The sequence below is a fragment of the Narcine bancroftii genome, chromosome 4 (genome assembly GCF_036971445.1).
Source record: "Narcine bancroftii isolate sNarBan1 chromosome 4, sNarBan1.hap1, whole genome shotgun sequence".
NCBI lineage: Eukaryota > Metazoa > Chordata > Chondrichthyes > Torpediniformes > Narcinidae > Narcine > Narcine bancroftii.
Genome location: NC_091472.1, coordinates 231,988,440 through 232,008,630, shown reverse-complemented (window position 1 = coordinate 232,008,630; position 20,191 = coordinate 231,988,440). Strand labels below are relative to the sequence as shown.

Sequence of the window (20,191 nt, the reverse complement as noted above, 5' to 3'; positions counted from 1 at the left end):
AGGTGGTGACAAAGGTGGCTGATGAAAGTAGACCAATGGATGCTATCTTCATGGATTTTTAAGACATTTCACAAGCTTTTTCATGATAGGTTGATCAAGAAGGTGAAGATGCACGGGATCCACGGTGAATTCGATGAAATTCCAGATGGTTGGGTTAGTAAGTTTGCACACAATACAATATGCATTTGTATATTTATTATTTTTGCTGTAATGTATTCAAGGATTTTTCAATCTTTTCTCTGGTAAAGGGGACATCCAATTCCATCTGATCTTTATTTTCCAATTTTGACAATTTATTGAATGAGGTAAATTCATCCATCTCCCTAGAATCACCTAGGAATTCCGACTTATACAGTTCTTGTATAATATTGTTTAAAGGTATCATTGTTGCCTTTCAGATTATATGTTAATTTATCAGACTGTTTGGATTGCATTAATCATCCTTGATGTCTCTTCCACCTTTAATTGCCATGACAGAATTTTATGTGCTCTATCTCCCAATTCAAAATATTTGTTTTGATTTTAAAATCATTCTTTATACTTTCTACGTTTGTAATGTATTCTATTTCAATTTTTTTTATTTTCCAAGATTTTACATTCATCTTTCGAACCCCATCTCTGTTTCCAGCTCTATTATTTCTTTCTCAGATCATTAATGTCCTTCTTTATTTTTTTTAAATATGAAATTATTTGTCCCATTCAATAAGCCTTTAGTGTATCCATATTAAAAACTCTCATTATTAGAGGGACAATTTGTTTCACAAAACAATTCTACTTGACTCCTAATAAAATTATAGAAATCCATCCTTCTCAACAGCATAGAATTAAGACGCCATCTATAAACACTCTTTTATTTCTCTGGTATCAGTATCGCTAGGGTCAGCAGTGCATGATCAGATATCAATCTAGTCAGGTACTCGGTTTCAACCACTTGCTTTCCAATTGTGCAGACATAAAAAAAATCAATTCTCATACAAGAGTCATGAATCTTTGAGTAGAATGAATAATCTCTCACCCTGGGATGTGACTGTCGCCATAAATCTTTCAAATTTAAATCCTTCATCAAAGGTAAAGTAACTTTTGCAGGTTTTGCTTTTGTCACTGTCTTTGCTGAATTATCAAGGTGGGGTCCAAGCAGAAATTAAAATCTTCCGCCAGCCAATACATTTTGTCTTCCTTCTGCTTTTAAGACAAAATTCTGCATAAAGAATTCATCATCAAAATTTGGAGCATAAATATTTAGAAGTGTCCAGGATTCTGCATTTCTCTGACAATGTGCCATTACAAATCTTCCTGCTGAATCAATGGATGTGTCCTCAACCAACACCAGTATATTTTGTTAATTAAAATTGGCACCCATCTTGCTTTGGAGTTGAAAGATTAAATGTCTTGTCCCACCCAGTCCCTTTTTAATTTATTACATTCCAATTTGTACAGTGTATTTCCTGTAGGAAAACTATGTCTGCCTTTATTTTTTTTTTCAAGCCTGCCAAGAGACTCCTCCTTTTTATGGGTCCATTTAATTTTACTCATATTTACACATATCCAGCTCTGCCATATGACCCTTCTGCTTATTCATAGAGATTGTTTTTCCCTTTTAAAAACACATGCAATGCCCCTACACTGACAGAGACATAAATAAGAAACCCCAGAACCCCACAAAAAAAGCCTGCAGTACTATCTAAAAGAAAACCCCTCCCCTTAACTTCAGCACCATTTTGTAAGAACTCTCCTTCTCCAATACCATTAACCCCCTTAAATTGGAGAATCCACCCTTATACTATTTTACTAAGCATTCACCCTCTCCTGAGCTCTCTTTATACATTACAATACTACTTTAATTAACCAATAAAAGACTATTTACTTTTACCAAAATTTTTAAGTTTACTTTTTCGTATTTCTTTTCTTCTGGAATCTATTCTGTGTTTATTTTTAATACTCCTTGCATATATCTCTCTACTTCCTTTGGCAATTTGCAAAATTTGAGGTCACCCTGACACATCGATCCTCAACATCGTTGAATATAGAATTGAGTACTTTATGTTCTACGTTTACAGTTGTCGCTTAATGCCATCAAATTCCTTTCTTTGCTTAACCAAGTTTGCACTAAGATCTTGAAAGAAATACAGCACTTTTCCACCTTCCAACTCCACTTGGGCCATTATTTTCCCTGCTGCTCTTAGGTTTGCCTCCCAATCCTGACAACTCAAAAATCTTACCAAGACTGATCATGGTCTTTGATCATCTGGTCTTCTGGGGCCAAGGGTCCAGTGGGCTCTTTCAAGAAGACAGTTTTCTTTGAATCTTCCTGTTTCCAACACTTGTGGAATCCTTTCCTCAAAGAACCCCACCAGATCATTGCCTTCAGTCCCTTCTTTCAGCCCGATGATATGCACATTATTTCTTCTGCTGAAATTCTCCATAGGATCGATTTTATCCAGCAGTAGTTGTTGATCCAGTTTTCATGCCATTGCATTTTCTTCCAGGGCCTGCAGTTTCTCCTGAGCCATTGTTATCAGGTCATTTTCAACCTGGTCCACCTGAGTCGTCAGGTTTTCAAACATCACTGCCATTACCAATATTTTTTCTGCCACCTTTCTCAGCACATTTTCTACCTTAGAAAATCACCTACTCAATGTTTCCATTGTTTTCAGCAACTTTTGCAGATCAGATGTCAACCTCCCATCTATTTGAGTCTGTTTCGATATCATGGCAGCACCTTCTTCACCACTCCCTTGTGGACTTTTTCTTGACGATCTCAGTGACTTTTGAACGTCTTCAGCCCTAGTTTTTTTGGGTCTTGCTTTTCTTACATGTCATTTTCTATTCTTAGCATGTAAAATCTTTAGTCTGGTGACTTTATGAAGAGTTCTTCCAACCCATGCCTGACTAGATCCTTCGCATGGCCATACTCCCCACATTACACTTTATTTAAACTTTTATTTTACTCACCGTGTATAGTGAAAAAGTGATGCCTGCCTGCTTTTTGATCAGACCTTGACAAAGGGCTCAGGCCACAAACATTGGTTACACTTTAGTTCTTATAGATGCTGTGCAACCTGATGAGTTTCTCCAGCAGTTTTGTGTACTGCATGACATTATTATTATTATTAATATTATTATTTTTATTTTTTTTCCCCACAAGTACCATATCAGGGAAAAATGATGAAAGGAAATTAACCAGTCTACCTTCACAATTCTTCTCTTCAATTTCAATATTATGTGCAATTGCACTTTTTCACCTCTCTCCAAATCTTCTAACAGAAAGATTTCTTCACAAACTGAAGAGGGAGAAGTAAGATGAGACAATTGACAAACTTTTAAAGGAAAACAGCTCCAATATCCTGAATGATGTATTTATTTTCAAGTTCTCGTTTCTACATATGGAGAGCTGTCACGTTTCACAAATGTGCAGAAATCCCTTAGGTGGGTTAAAATGATCCTGGCACAATAAGAAGTTTGTCCTGCTTTGCTCAATGGTTGCCTGGACAACTGTGTGTGAGCCAAGAGAATGATTGTATGTTCTTTTTCAGGAATTTGCCATATGGCATCACACTAGCAAAATCATTCTGCTGAGCTGCTTAGTAAACTTCAAAATTATCATCTTCATTCTCTGCCGCTTTACTAAATAATTTTATCAAAACTGAAAACTAAAGGGAATTTGAAAATAACATTTCAAAATATTACTTTTCAAGTTAAATAATAGAATTCCATGTCTTTAAAGCAATTGTCATTTCAGTCCAAATTCCCATTTATAAATTAGCCAACAAGTCCAGAAGTTGCCATGAGCATTGCCAAATCATATTCTGGGTTTCCAAAAGCCACTGGACATGAATAAAAAATGAACCAATCATCAAAACTGTTTGCAACTTTTGCATTCTTTCAAAATAGAAAATAAAAGGAAAATGGATACGTAATAAAGAGATAAAAGATACTTATTTCCCATAAATTAAAAGAAACAGCATGCTGTCAAAGTCTAACTTAAGACCACTAGTCTCATTCTATCCTCTTATCACATCACAGTTGTCTCAGATATCATATATACACTGATGACTTGTAGATAATATTTGGGACTCCTGAACAATTACACATTTAAGTCCAGCTGCAGTGCTGCAGTTTAAATATTTTGATTCGACGTAAAAGAGAACCAGATAAGATTACTAATACTCTAATAAACAGAAGCATTTCAGCCTCATAAACAGTCTGTTATTTACATCAATGGGGAGAAAAAAATTAAGACAGTCCCACAATATGTCGACAAAGATCAGAAGGCTTGGTACAAAAAGATTGCAATATTATAAATTCTACTCCAAAACCAGTCAATTTTTACTTTACACCTCTGCTATATTGAAAGTTAATTTCTCACACTGATAATATTTTTTTGCAGATAAATAACATTCTTTATTCCAATGAAAACATAGATTAAAAGCCAATAAAAATATACATTTGGTAAGTATTTTTATCTTTCTTCTATAAAGGACACTATTAGATCAGTTGAGTTTCTCCAGTATTGTGTTTTTACTTCAACCACAGTGTCTGCAGACTTTCGAGTTTCACCAATAGCATACATTATTCCCATCATTTTGGATTCATTACTTTTGTTTAATGACTGTAAAGCAACTTTATGGAGTTAGGGGAAGTTCAACTCAATTGGCATAAAATGATTCACAAATATCCCGCTGGTCTGTATATTCTCATGCAACCCTGCTAGGTTCCAACCAATTACCAGAGAAAATATTATAACTGCCAAAATATTAACTGGCATGGTCTTCAGCACATACAAGGTCACACAACTTGTAAATACACAAAGGATATCTGCTTCCCCTGGAACAACAGTACATGAACAAAACATAATTGCAATTAGTCTTTCACTGCACAGTTTATAATAGGAAGGGAAATAAATTCCATTTTGGTTTATCAGACCTGAGAAAACACTGGAACCATGGAGGTCATTATGTCATTACTATCTTTGTAGGTCATTTATCATGCAAAAAAAGTGCAGTTCTCTACCGCACAAAAGGGTCATTGGCATGTATATTCTAGTTTTCAGAAGAAATACGATGGAGACCCCAAAATTTTATTTAGTTTCCCTCATTGTCTTGATTATCAGCAAATTTCTGACACCTTTTCTGCTATTAGTGTACAATTTATTGCATTATAAGATGTCTGAAAAAATGGTAGTAATGCCGGAGTCGCTGTAAACCGCAGCGCTGCCGTTGGTGCAGACACGCGGGGAACGAAGTTACAGTGCTCCTCATGGGATTCAACCACCCAGTACTACTGCCGTGTCAGCTCCACCCAGTCTTTAAATGGCCTGTTAAAGGAACCAACGGTGGTTTATTGTAAAATTCCGTGACCGCGGCCTTTGGCACGTGATCAGCAGCAGCTATGATGGATTGCAGACTCCGGAAAGCGGAAGACTGGCACAGAGCATAATAAAACATGGAAAATCACCCCCCCTCCCCGCCCACCGGTTTGAGGAGAATCAGAGGAGACTACCTATGGGACATTGACCAGGGCAGCGGACCAGAGGACTTCTGAGGCTGAAGATCATACAGGCAAACTGTTGGTGGCTCAAGGTGAGGAACCCACATAGGCCACGATCTCCTGGTGATTGGAGTCAAAAGGCTCACACCAGGCTGTGGACTGTTCGAGAATGGCTCAAGACTGGGTTTCAGAACAAATATGCAAGAGGGTGCCAAGGGTGCTGGAGGCTTCCTGATTGTGTCAGAGGTGTGCATCTGGAGCTTGGGTTCTGATGGTTTGGCTGTGGAGGCTGCAGGAGGCATGAGGCAAAACCATGGACATGCAGTGACTCTGGGGGTACTCTCTCATTTCTCTTTCTCTGGCTTTAATGGGCATTGGGCAAATATCTGATGATAGCAAATCTTTGTCTGTCTTATGGTATACTAAAGGAAATTTTGTGTAATATTAAAATATTTTGCAAATTACATCTCCACACTTGTTAATGAATCAACCTCATCTTTAAATTTATTAAAGTTGAACAAATCTTGAAAGTTTTGACAAGATTAGATTGACACGCCAGTTCAAAGTGAGATTGATTGGTTTCTTACCTATTTAAATTGTTTGCATGCATTGCTTTGGCATTTTATGAAACTAGCATTAAAAAAACCAATTAATTCAGGCTGAAAAGACTGAATGGAATACTAAAGGAGATGAATAAACAACAAGGTCACAAGAGCCTTTGGTCCAATTAAAAACACCACATTTTGTTGAATATTTTTAACCAAAGACTACTGCAATTTGGATAACTCTAGCAGAACTGTTAACTGCAGGAGTCAAAATGCTTTTCTGCTTCTTTTACTATATATCAACTGCAATGTATGCACAAATTTCATTGTATTACTTCTGAAAGTACTGGGTTTGACCCTGACTTTTTAATCAATTGATGGGCTCAGAGTTAAACTCTGGATCACAGCAGACAAAAAAAAACTTTCATCACCTCCAGAAATGAGCATGCACAGCCAACATTGTAATGTGAAAATGCTGAAATGAATCCAGAGGCATGATAACACAAATCCTCCTGGTTCCATTTTTCTTTAATTAAAAAGGGAGAAATAGAGATGTGAGAGTGGGAATCAGAGAGGGTGGAATAAAAGAAACCAAACGTGTCAACGTTAATTTTTCACAGTCTGTATCAATGTGCCTCATCCATGACATTTTGTGCAAGATAGGCAAGAACAGGTAATTTATATTTGGAATTATGTAGGTCAATAGAATATACACACGTGAGGAAATTAACAGAATTATTTGACCTCAAATCAGGAAGGACATAGATAAAAGACATACGAGAAACTGTAGATGTTGGAATCCAAGCAACACAATCAGCTCAGCATTAGTGAAAGGAAAAAAAATTAGTCATGTTGCAGGCCAGAACAGTTCATCAGGTTTTTCCCACACAGAGGGTAGTAGGCATATGGATTGAGGAGAGAGAGGTAGTGGTAGATGGAGTTAGAATTATAATGGTTAAAAAATATTGCAAGAAAACAGGAGAAAGTGAGGTAGGGTCTGTGGTACATTTTCCATTCAGAAATGCGATGGCAAAACCAAAGAAGCTGTCCTTATGCTGCTGGGTGCTCGTCTTTAGGCTCCTGTACCTCTTTCCTGATGGTAGCAGTGTGAAGAAGGGATGGCCTGGGTGATTAGTATCCTTGAGGATATAGGCTGCATTTGTCAGACACTGCCTCTTGTAGATGTCCTTGATGGAGTGCAGTCTGGTCGAGTCAACAATTCTATGGAGTTTTTTCCTAACCTGTACATTGGCATCGCCGTACCAGACAGTGATGCAACCAAACAGAATGCCCTCCATGGTAGACCTATTGAAAATTTCAAGATTCTTTGGGGACTAGCAAAATCTCCTCACCAAGTATAGCCACAGATAGCCTTTTTCTTGATTGCATCGACATGGGGGCCCCCAGGACAGATCCTCAGAGATATTGACACCTAAGAATTTGAAGTTATTGACACCTCAATGAGGACTGGTTCTTGTTCTCCGGATTTCCTCCTGAAGTCCACATTTGCTCTATAGTTTTGCTAACGTTGAATGATAATTTGTTGTGACACCATTCAACTAGCTGATTTATCTCCTTCTTGTACACTTCCTCATTACTGTCTATGATTCTGACAATGACCATGGTATCATTGGCAAATTTGTAGACAACATTTGAATTGTGCCTAGCCACACTGCCATGGATGTAGAGTGAGTAGAGCAGTGGGTTAAGTATGCATCCTTGAGATGTGCCTGTGTTGATCGTTAGTATGAGAAGATGTTGTTTTCAATTCATATGGACTTCTGCTAATGAAGTCAAAGATCCAGTTGCAGAGGGGTTTGCAGAGGTCCAAGTTTCAGAGCTTGTTGACCAGCTCTGAAGGAATGGTGGTGTTGTCCAGCTGATCTAGAGCTGAGTAGAGAGCCAGTGGCAATGTACCTGCTGTGGACCGATTGTGACGATAGGTGAATTGAAGTGGGTCCAGATCTTTACTTGGGTACGTGTTAATTCTGGCCATGACCAATCTCTCAAAGCATTTCATTGCAGTAGATGCAAGTGCTTCTGGGCAATATCACTCTGCTCTTTTTGGACATTGGGATGATTGATCCCTTTTGAAGCAGGTGGGAACCTCAGACTTCAGCAATGAGAGATTGAAAATGTCTGTGAATACACTTGCCAGTTGGTTGGCACAGATCTTCAGTACCCTGCGATCAGGGCCTGATGCCCTGTGAGGGTTCACCCTCTTGAATGATGTTCTGTCAGTGGCTTCAGAGACAGATATCACAGTGTTGTCAGCCTCTCCGAGTTCTCATTATCATTGATAAATTAGGCTGAAAGGCCTTTTCTGATGACCATATGCAAATTTGCAACTCTTTGAAACACAAGGTCTTAAAAATCTTTGCCTTCCTTCAAAATTTAATTCATCTTTCGTATCTTGCTGATTTTGCTCTGTTTTTACAATGTCTGTCCATTATTTCTTTTTGTAAAACATTGTTAAGAGATCTAATTTTGATATGGTCATATATTGGCCATCTTGATAACAAAGCCATACACAAAACACGGTCATTTGCATAGCTGCTTCTAGCTTTGCTGTTAGGAAAAGTTGTCCATGTATCAACTAAGCAGGCATTGGAATATGCCTTCATGTTAAGCTTCCCAAAAGAAAATGCAGTAATAGACCACAATGGAAATTGTTGCAGATGGAGGACTTCCTCAATAATCTCATGTTTGGATCTTCAAGGGAGCTTCATGACTACACAAGGAATACCCACTGTGCCATTTTGTGATTTTTAATGGTACTCTACAAAATAAATCATGAAGAGAAACCCCAAATTTTAAAAAGGTTGAAAAAATCTGTGCTAAAATCTATTGACACCACAATTTCAAATGAATAACAAGAACAGAATTTATGAGGAAATAGAAGACCTGCAACATTTATAGCAAATCATTGTTTCAGATATTTAAATCAAGTATTCACAATGACTTCAAGCTCTGGCAGATGTTATTTATAATGGGCTACTCAAAGGAACAGATAATGCCTGCAATTTAGATGTTTAATAGATTTTATGCGATTTAAGGCAGTCATAAGCATCAATTAATAAATATAGCAATTGCTAATGGTAATTTACACACCAGTAAGAAGCATTAGCCTTATTTTGCTGACACCTTTGGTTCACATCACTATTTGTAAATTTGTTTCCTCACTCTAAATAAACTGCATATGTGGGCAAGACATACAGCTGAGACTAATTTTGAAAGTCTAATTTAAAAGCACAAGAATCATTTGCTTCAGCAAAACAACGTCAGTATACCAACTAAAAAAACATTTCAAGCATAGTTCCCTCAAGTCTGCTGCTATTCAATCAAGTTCGAGTTTATTATCATCTAAATGCACAAGTACACCCCGACGCAACAGCGTTCTCCAGTTTTCAGTGCAAAACATGCTAACACACAAATGAACAATCAGAAAGTTAGTGTGGGCGGTTCATTTAGTCATTCAGCAGTTTCACTGATCAAGGAAAGAAGCGGTTTCTTAGCCTGGTGGTACTGGCTCTGATACGCCTGCATCTCTTTACCAATGGGAGTAGCTAAAATATGCCGCGTGCGTGCTGGAAGGGGTCCTCAATGATTTTGCGTGTCCTCTTCAGTAGCATGAACAGGAGTGGAATGAGGACACAGCCTTGAGGTGCTCAGCGAACGGGGCTCAACATTCTGCTGCCGATCTGGACAGACAGTGGTCTTTTTGTTCGGAAGTCCAGAATCCAGTTACAGAGATGGGTGTTGAGTCCCAGTGAGGACAGCTTCTTCACACCCTCTAGGGAATGAATGTCTGAAGTCAATGAAGAGCAGTCTGGTGTACGAGCCATTGGACTCCAGATGGGTCAGGACAAAGTGGAGGGACAAGGCTGTGGCATCATCAGTGGAACAGTTTCTTTTATAGGTGAAATGAAATGGGTCCAGTGTCTCTGGGAGGTGCACTTTGAGATGTTCCATTGCAAAAGGCTTGAAGTATTTCATAATAGTGGAGGTCAGTGCCACAAGGCAATCGTCATTGAGGTCTGATTCTGTCACCCTCTTTGGTCGAGAGATGATGGTGATGGTCTTGAAATCTGCGGGGATGATGGACTGCTGCGATGACTTGCTAAAGATGTCCATAAAGACCTCCATCAGTTGGTCTGTGCAGTCCTTCAGTACCTGACCAGGTAGGTTGTCTGGTCCCACTAGCTTACGAGAGGGTTCTCTTCACGTCAGTCGCAACTATGCAGGGGGCCGGTTAATTGGGGGACAGGGGACTTTCTTTAGCATCAGCCTGTTCTTCTCATCGAACCATGCATAGAAGATATTCAGTCTGTCCTGAAGGGAGTACAAACTCCTTACTGATAGCGCCAGATTGTAACCTGGTTTGCTAGCATTGCAATTAATGCATTCAAAATTTCCCTCCTCTATGATATTGCAGAGAATAATTTTTGGAAGAAAAAAAAGTCAGTAATGAGGCAGCTAAAATAACAGTGGGTCAACAGAAAGGTTTTCTGTGGTTTTTATAGTGAAGGTTGTAGGAAGAGGGAATGGAGAATAAGCGCATCGATTGTGTGCAAAACAAGAAATTATACTTTGTGCGTTCTATGCTCCACAAACTTATGCAATGCTTTATTTTTACAGTAAAACAATACCTAAAGAGAACTGGCAGTCATTTACCCAATGATAATTATAAATGAAAATGGAGATGATGAGAAACAGAATAATGGGTATGTCTGCACAAATCTATTACTGGCTCAATAGAGCTCTAATCCACTGTTTATACTTCAACCACACAACAAAGCTTGCAACACGCATTACTGACTACAAATGACGATTTACTGACGCAAGCACTGCTGCACATGGCTTGCCAACAATCAATCACAGAAGTTCTTCCAAACAACTTTTCTAGAGCTAATCTATGACTGAGAATTTCATCTTGCAAATCTCAAAACTACTAATAATGTATTAAGGAAGGTTATGGAAAATTGAAAAGGGCTGACATAAAAGAAAAGGCTTAAACCACAATGAATGTAGACACAGAGAAGATGCTTAGAATTTAAACAAAAGCAAGGCAAAACACAGAAGCTGCTGAGTATTTAAATAAAAGCAAGGCAACACTGCAAGTCTGAGCCATTTTGACCTGCTCTTACTAAATGGGAAATCTACTGTTTTGCAGCTCGTTACTAGAATTCACTCAAATGCAAACAAAAAGTTATAAAGTGGCAGGACCCTTTGGAGCATTGCTGTACAGGAGGAATTTTGGGGAGAAGCTGAATGTGGCAACACATTTGGGTGGGTTGTAACACAACCATAACATACTTGCCTTCATCAGTCAATGCATTGACTAACAAGACAGGAAGTCACGTTGCAGCTGTATAAAATTTTAGTTCATCCACATTGTGTGCATTTCTGGTCACCATACTAGAGGGAGGAAGTAGGGGCTTTTGAAAGGGCGTGGAAAAGGTTCAGCAAGATGTTGCTTGGATTGGAGGAGTATTAACTATGAGGAAAGATTGGACAAATATGGATTGTTTTCTCTGGAACATCAGAAATATAAAAGATTATGAATGGCACAGTTAGGGCAGATAGTCTTTTTTTCTCCCCAGGTTGGATATGTCAAATACTGTAGGGTGTAGCTTTAAAGGTTGGGGCAAGAGCCAGGGGAGTAGTTCAAAACAGATTTACACGGCAAGGTAAGTTTTACATTTATTTTCTACTGTGAGTGGTACGTTCCTGGAATTTGCTGCCAGAGGAGGTGGGGACATGGTGGACTAAAGGTCCGGCACCTATTCTGTATTGGTGTAAGATCCCTTTAATTTTTTTCTTCCTATTTTCAGTCTTTTTTTTTAAACTTTCACAAAGTCATCAGTATACAATTCAACAGGCATGAGGATCACCTTTACAGTACTTCATTTATTTATCAAGCTTCAATCTACCCTCAATACATTAAGAGCACATTATGATCACAATTTCTGCAGAAATGCAGTGAGCAGCACCAACCACAATGTATGGTCTTTTTCAACTTGCTAAAACCTTCAATTTTGTCAACTGAAGCCCACAAAAAAATTTTCATCATGGTAAATAAAATATGTTCCTAACCAACAATCCAATCTCTGCAGACCAGGTTAAGATTCAGGCTGTATCAATAGTCTGACAATTTTTTTTCAGTCTTTCCTAATGATGCTGCGCCACACCTCCAACAAATTTCCAGTCTTAGGCAATAATCTACAGGACCCATAGACACTGTTCAACCCAGGTCATATTGACTCCAAAATCAAGCATACAACAGTCTCACAAAGGGCCCAAAAATATCTAATCTAATTGACTGTAATTCTAGTAATTTAAAGAAAACACTTTAATGATTCTAAATTTGCCAATAAACATGATAAAAATTTAGAACATTAGAAAAATTACAGCACAGAAAATAACCCTTCAGCAATTCTAGTCTGCGCTGAACTATTATTCTGCCTTGTCCCACTGACATGCAGCAGTCCATCGCCCTCCATACATCTCCCATCCATGTACCTGTCCACATTTTTCTTTAATGTTAAAAATGGGCCCGCATTCACCACTTCAGCTGGCAGCTCATCCCACACTCCCACTACTCTCTGTATTAAGAGGTTTCCCCTATGTCCCTCCTAAACTTTTCCTTTTTCACCCTTAACCTATATCCTCTGGTTTGTATCTCACGTCCTGACCTCAGTGGAAAAGGCATAGTTGCATTTACTCTGTCTAGACCCCTCAAAATTTTGAGTATCTCTATCAAATCTCCCCTCATTCTTATATAGTCCAGGAAATAAAGTTCTAAATTTTAATAAAATTTGAATCTTCATTCCTGAAGTCCAGGCAACATTCCAGAAAATCTTTTCTGCACTCTTTCAATCTTACTGATATCTTTCATGTAGTTTGGTAACCAAAATTGCACACAATACTCCAAATTTGGCCTCATCAATGTCTTATACAACTTTACCATGACATCCCAACTCCAATACTCAATACTTTGATTTACCTAAACCAATATGCTAAAAGCTCTCTTTGCAAATCTATCTTCTTGTTACACCACTTTCAGTGCATTATGTTCAATCAACTCTGATTATCCAAAATCCTCCTTTATCCAAAATTTTTCAGAGCTTAACTGACTGGGGACCTCAGGCTCCCGGCCCCGACAGCAACAGACCTCGGGCTCCCGGCAGCAACAGGGACCTCAATCTCCCAGCATAGCCTCGGTGGGGATGTGTTGGTGATCGGTGAAATTAACATTATTTTAATGCTTGTTGTTTGTTGTTGTTTAAACAATGTTATAAGTGATTTACAGTCGCTACCAGGCTGTTATTATTATTTTTTTAAATGACTGGTTTTCCAAAAAACGTTTATCCGAAATGGACCCGGTCCCAAACATTTTGGATAATCGGAGTTGTACTGTACATGTATTCCCAGATCTCTCTGTTCTACTGCACTCCTCAGTGTCCTACCGTTTACAATGTATGTCCTACTTTGGTTTGTCCTTCCAAAATGCAACATCTCACACTTGTCTGCATTAAATTCCAAAAGCAAATTTAAAGTAATACAGAAAGTGCAGGGTATCTTCAGCCGTCAGGTAGAATTTAAGATAATCAAAAATTCCATCCTCTGTACTGCACAGTTACAGCAATCACACCTTTCATATCCTTTATAATTTTAGATACAACTCTCCCTCTCTGAATTAATGTTCCACCAAACCTAGCTTGTATTATTCACTTCTTTCATCCAATTCTGTCAACTTGTCATTTAATCCATGAACTACTCTTTGCAGACGATACCACTTTAGTTGCCCATTCAGAGCCAGCTCTTCAGCGCTTGACGTCCTGTTTTGCGGAAACTGCCTGAAGAAAACTGAGGTCCTCCATCAGCCAGCTCCCCACCATGACTATCAGCCACCCCCACATCTCCATTGGGCACACAAAACTCAAAACGGTCAACCAGTTTACCTATCTCGGCTGCACCATTTCATCGGATGCAAGGATCGACAATGAGATAGACAACAGACTCGCCAAGGCAAACAGCGCCTTTGGAAGACTACAAAAAAGAGTCTGGAAAAACAACCAACTGAAAAACCTCACAAAGATTAGCGTATACAGAGACGTTGTCATACCCACACTCCTGTTCGGCTCCGAATCATGGGTCCTCTACCGGCATCACCTACGGCTCCTAGAACGCTTCCACCAGCGTTGTCTCCGCTCCATCCTCAACATTCATTGGAGCGACTTCATCCCTAACATCGAAGTACTCGAGATGGCAGAGGCCGACAGCATCGAATCCACGCTGCTGAAGATCCAACTGCGCTGGGCAGGTCACGTCTCCAGAATGGAGGTCCATCGCCTTCCCAAGATCATGTTATATGGCGAGCTCTCCACTGGCCACCGTGACAGAGGTGCACCAAAGTAGAGGTACAAGGACTGCCTAAAGAAATCTCTTGGTGCCTGCCACATTGACCACCGTCAGTGGGCTAGTCTCGCTTCAAACCGTGCATCTTGGCGCCTCACAGTTCGGCGGGCAGCAACCTCCTTTGAAGAAGACCGCAGAGCCCACCTCACTGACAAAAGACAAAGGAGGAAAACCCAACACCCAACCCCAACCCACCAATTTTCCCCTGCAACCGCGTCTGCCTGTCCCGCATCGGACTTGTCAGCCACAAACGAGCCTGCAGCTGACGTGGACATTACCCCTCCATAAATCTTCGTCCGCGAAGCCAAGCCAAAGAAAAACTCTACCACATGCAAGCTCCTTCCCCATTCTCTACATCTTAAAAACATTTTAAAAATCACTGATTAAAGGCTTAAATTAAATAACAATTTCACACTATTGTGCAGGTTAAAAAAACCAATTGTAGCATCTGTACAGTGAGAAACCAGTTAGCAGGTTCAAGTCAGTGACCTTTCATGATTTGACCTATTACGCTTGATCCCTTCATCCAAACTGATCATAAAGATTAACTGCAGCATCCCAGTCATAGAAACATAGAAACATAGAAGATAGGAGCAGGAGTAGGTCATTCGACCCATTAATTCCTGTTTTTGTTTATTACCTGATCCTTCATCCATGACAGAATACTCTTCCTAAATGATATTGTGCTTTAATGGCATATTATCAGATACTTTCGGAAACTTCAAAAATTACTTCATTCACATCACTCCGTTTGTCTTTATGAAATTTGTGTTGCTTTAAAAGAGCTCTAACGGATTTATTAAATAAGAAGTTAATCAGGATAATAGAAAATTTAAATTCACAATGGAGCATGCAATACATGGTAAATTTAATTCAGATCGGAATTTTTTTTGGACTAGAAAATGAATTTAAAGGGAAAATGTTGCCCCACACTATTCTCCAAATTTGTACTAGAAGGATCCCAGTTCTGATAGTCAGCAAAGAAAATGTACATATTAGTGGTAAGGATTTGCATACTCATGTTCTCAAGGAATTTTCACCATATGTTTGGATTCAGTGAAACCAAACAGGTTCATGGAAAGTTCCGGCTTCAAAAAGTGTTTTTCTTTAAAAGGCATGGATTTCAACTTCAGTCACTCCTTTTCTTCCCAGTTACATTCTAATCTTTTTTATTACAATTCCTCTCTGAATAAAACAATGTGATGGCATTCATGACATTAGCAGTGAATATTCTCGTAATGGATCCTAACGAGCTTCCAGATCAACTGCTCACTGCATAGTCCATGTGATAGGAGAAAGCAAATACAGCTGTCCTCTTCAACAAGATGAAGAACAAAGAATGGAGAATGAAAAATAACACCTCTGCTGAAAGAACATTGTCAAACAAGGTGCCACAGTCATACAAATTTAATAAAAGTGGCAGCAAGCTGCAAGGATAGGATCACAGAGAGATATCTATATTTGTCAAATACATTGAATAACCAGAAGTTACTCAATTTGTTTTGGCAAACACCATTTTATTGTTACAAGTATGGACTAGGGTGGTACCAGTCCTCTAATATGAAATGAAAATTTACTTTGTAGTGGTGTGACAATGAACAGACTACATCAATGCCTCAAAGGATACACTATACAATGTGGAAGTAATCATTCCAAAGGGTGTGAAGAACTTCCACCAGTTTATAAACCTTAAAGATCCCAGAGAAGGTGCCTGTAACCAAGAGATAGATTTTATATAGAGCAAACCAGGAAGATGCAGAAGAATCAGTGTAACTGCGTGACAGTGAACTTACAAACAATGATCTATTAAGAGTCCAGCATCAGAAGTAACAAGTGAAACAAACCACTGATTATGCAGTTCTCTTCTCCAAAAGGCCTCCAGAGGTATTTTCTTTAAAGATTACAATTCTCTGGAGCTCAGGATTAAATTTAGCAGTATGATGGAAAATGCCAAGCTTTGCCATGAGGACATTCATCTGTCAAAAAGCTAGTTAATTGTAGCTTGATGGCGTCTGCACCATGGCAATGGTCCTGTGCATGATGTTGGGTAATGGATGACTGAGGCTTTAAGAAAAAATTGATGGTTTATGTAAATTAACCATTTCCAGTTGCTTGTCACTTTGATTGTCTGTTCTATTGCCACTGACCTTGGACTCTAATGTCCAAAATAGTTCTAAAAAGATGATCACCATGAGTAAACAGCATCTCATTTTCCTCTGGGCATGCTACAACTCCCGTGACTCAATATTGAATCCAACATTTTTCAGATAACAGACTCTTTTCCCAGAGAGGTTGCTTCATATTTCAGTTTCAAATATTCTTTGGTTTCTTTTTGGTCTCCAATTGCAGGATAATTCCATCTGCCATTTTTCCAGCCCATTTTTCTAGCTAGTCCAGTCCCTGGCTATCCAAATAACTGTACATCTCTTAGGACACTTCCAATAATTTACCTACTACTGAGGTCAGGGTCACTAGTCTATCATTTCCAGTGTTACTTTTGGATTTTTTTTTAGAAAAACAGAACAATGTGAGCTTCTGTCCAACCCTTCAGCACCACACCTGTAGCTAAGGACATTTTAAATATTTCTGCCAGAGCCCCTCCATTTCTACACTAGCCTCCCTCAAGGTCCTAGGAAATATCTTGTCAGGCCCTGGGGATTTATCCACCCTTACTTGCTTTAAGACAGCAAATACCTCCTCCTCTTTAAACTGTACAGGCACCATGACCTCACTGTTGGTTTTCCTTACTTTCTACAACTCTGAACCAGTATTCCTGAGTGAATACCGATTGAAAAAAAAAAGCCATACAAGATCTCCCCCATCCTTTGGCTCCATATGTAACCAAACACTGATCTTTGAGGGGACAACTTTTGTCCCTTACTATCATTTTGCTCTTAATATACCTGTAGAGACCCTTACAATTTTCCTTCACATTGTCTGCCATAGCCACCTCATGTCTTCTTTTAGCCTTCCTGATTTCTTTGAGGTTTTTCTTGCATTTTTAAAAAATATTCCTCAAGTACCTTATTTGCTCCACGTTCCCTATACCTGCTATACTCCTCTATTTTTTTCTGAACCAGATTCATAATATCCCTAAAAAATCAAGGTTCCCTATGCTTGCTAACTTTGTCTTTACTCCTGAGGGATCAGAGGTGAAGAGGGTGAGCAAATTTAACTTCTTTAGAGTCACTATCTTGAAGGATCTTTCCTGGACCCAACACAATAAGAGCATCATAAAGAAAGCACGCCAGTGCCTCCACTTCCTCAAGAGTTTGCGGAGCTTTGGTATCACACAAGAAACCCTGGCAAATTTCTACAGGTGTGGGGTGTAAGTGTGCTGCCCATTTGCATCACGGTCTGGCATGGGACACCAATATCCCTGAGTGGAAAGCCCTCCAAAAGGTAGCAGACACAGCCCAGGACATCTACAGGGAATACTGCTATCAGAGAGCAGCAGCAATCATCAAAGACCCACACCACTCAGCACATGCTGTTCTCTCTACTGCCATCCTGAAAGAGGTACTGGTGCCACAAGACTCACACCACCAGGTTCACGAACATCTGTTTTTCTAATTTCTAATCCTTTCAAAGACAAACAGAAAATTGTGACAACAGTAAAGTGTTAAAAAGTAATCAAATGTTCAAGTTCAATAGAAATAATATGATTATACTTTCCTAAGGATGAAATAAAATCACAGTCAGAATTGTACAGCATGGAAATGAGCACTTGGGCCTACCATGTCCATGCCAACATTTTTGTCCAACCATACTGATCCCACTAGGTTGCATTAGAATCATATTTTTGACACCTTGCCTATTTAACTGTCTAAAAAATGCCTCTTGACACAGTGATTGCATCGGATTCCAATACCTCTTCTGGAAAGGTTTTCCAGATATCAACTACAGTAAAGCCCCAGTATCCAGCACCTATAGGGATTGGTATATATGCTGAATAAGTGAATTTTCTGGTTGCTTGAGATTGCGTGTTACATGATTGGCGAAATGACTGCGAGGGAGCCAATATTAAATCTTAACTTTTTTTTAAAAATCTATTTATTTTCCACTATTTATTTGCAGTTGTTTGAATTCCGGATAACAGATTTTACTGTGCTCTGTGAAAAATAAACTTACCTTTAAAACTTATTCCTCTCACCTTAAATCTATGCCCTCTTGGTTTTAATACCCCTTCCATGGAAAAAAAAAATATTTTGACTATCTACTCTATCTATACTCCTAATAACTTTATAAATTCCAGTCTAAAATTCACAACCACTGGGAAGAGAAGAACATGCCAGAAGACTTTTATTGTTACCATTTTCAAATAAAACACAATCCCTTCATGATAATTACAAAATCTTCCTGCTGTCTGCCACTGGGAAAGTTATTACAAGAGTTCCTTTCAAGTATCTTTTCCCATGGTGGAAAAGCTGCACCCAAAATTGCAGCATGGATTCCATTCACCAAGATACACCGTGGGGACGACCTTCACAGTAAGAAAAAAAAATCAAAAGAAATGCTGCAAGCAGCACCGAGTATTATTCATGGTTTTTTAAATAAAAAAGCTCCCCATAAACTGGGAGAGACTGGAGCATCTGCCTTTAACACAGCTGCCTACAGAACATTGTTTCCTTCTTAAATTTACTTCATGAAATCTATGTACTGATTACAGTCATGCTATATTAAAGCAAGATTGTTTCAATGCCCAAACATTCTTTTCTAAGCTATCTTTCAGATATGCTGCACTTTACCTCCAAAACGCTTTCTCAACTGGCATGGAATTAATCTGCAAGAACAAACACCTCCATTTTTCTCTTCCACTCCATAACCCAGGCTTCAGTGCAGATGTTGTTGCGTTTTCACAAATTCAAAGGCCAAGTACCAAATCACCATTGGTTCATTAAATGCAACTCATTCATTTGTTGAGCAAGAAACAATTTTCATCTTGTTACAACAGCAATAAACTAAAGTGGTCATCACAGGAATGCTCCAATATTTAATTGCATTTTTTTGTGTTCCTGTCTTTTATTGCCTCCTGATCTTACATTGTTAGCCCCTTTCAGACAAGCACTGAAACCAACAGGAAATATGGGACAGAACCACAAATGCCACCAATACCACTTCAAGAAATACCTGAAAGGAAGGGTGTTAAGTCATTCTGGAACTAGAATTCAAAACCAGTCCCTCTTAATTCAAAAGCTCAAGCCACAAATTTTCTTTCTTACAGTACCAATTTAATTTCAGTCAATTATGTTACGGTATCTGTGGTCTAATTCAATGATTTTGTAATCAATACCTGCATCCATTTTCAATATGGGACTGTGTCATAATAGGTTAGCAGAATAATTAACATAATCAAATCACAGATGCAACTGAGAAAGTGGTTATACCATTGTCACAAATTTCACAAAGGAAATCTGGGTTTTCCTATAGGGGTCTGGCCTACAGAACTCTTTGTACAGAGCAGATGACTTCTTATTCCATGTGGCCTAGGAAATAATTTAGTCTTGGGAGCAGAAACTAGCCCTAACACTGAAAGAACTGAAGGAAAAATAATTCTGCTTCTGAAGAAGAGAACTCACATGAACACAATTAACCAATTCTACATAAAAATAAGTCACAAAATCTAACAGCCAAATTCTCAAAAGTATGCACAACCCTTTCAATAGTTAAACACCACTGGGCAATTAATCCATTTTGCAGTTCTGAAATTCATAGTGAATCCCCACTGGCAATTATGG

General features: G+C 38.8%; 1 protein-coding gene across 8 annotated transcripts in view; it reads right to left on the bottom strand.

Annotated features, from left to right (window-relative positions):
• Positions 1 to 20,191, bottom strand: part of hdac4 (histone deacetylase 4) — a 481,405-nt gene that overhangs the window by 410,681 nt on the left and 50,533 nt on the right. The window contains exon 1 of one of the 8 annotated variants that reach the window (XM_069934291.1): positions 1,016 to 1,128. The exons of the other annotated variants lie outside the window; for them this stretch is intronic. Within the exon in view, the coding sequence (XP_069790392.1) occupies positions 1,016 to 1,037 (22 nt within the window). The 5' untranslated portion in view covers positions 1,038 to 1,128. Of the gene's footprint in view, positions 1 to 1,015; positions 1,129 to 20,191 lie in introns of those variants that run through there. 8 annotated transcript variants of the gene reach the window in all.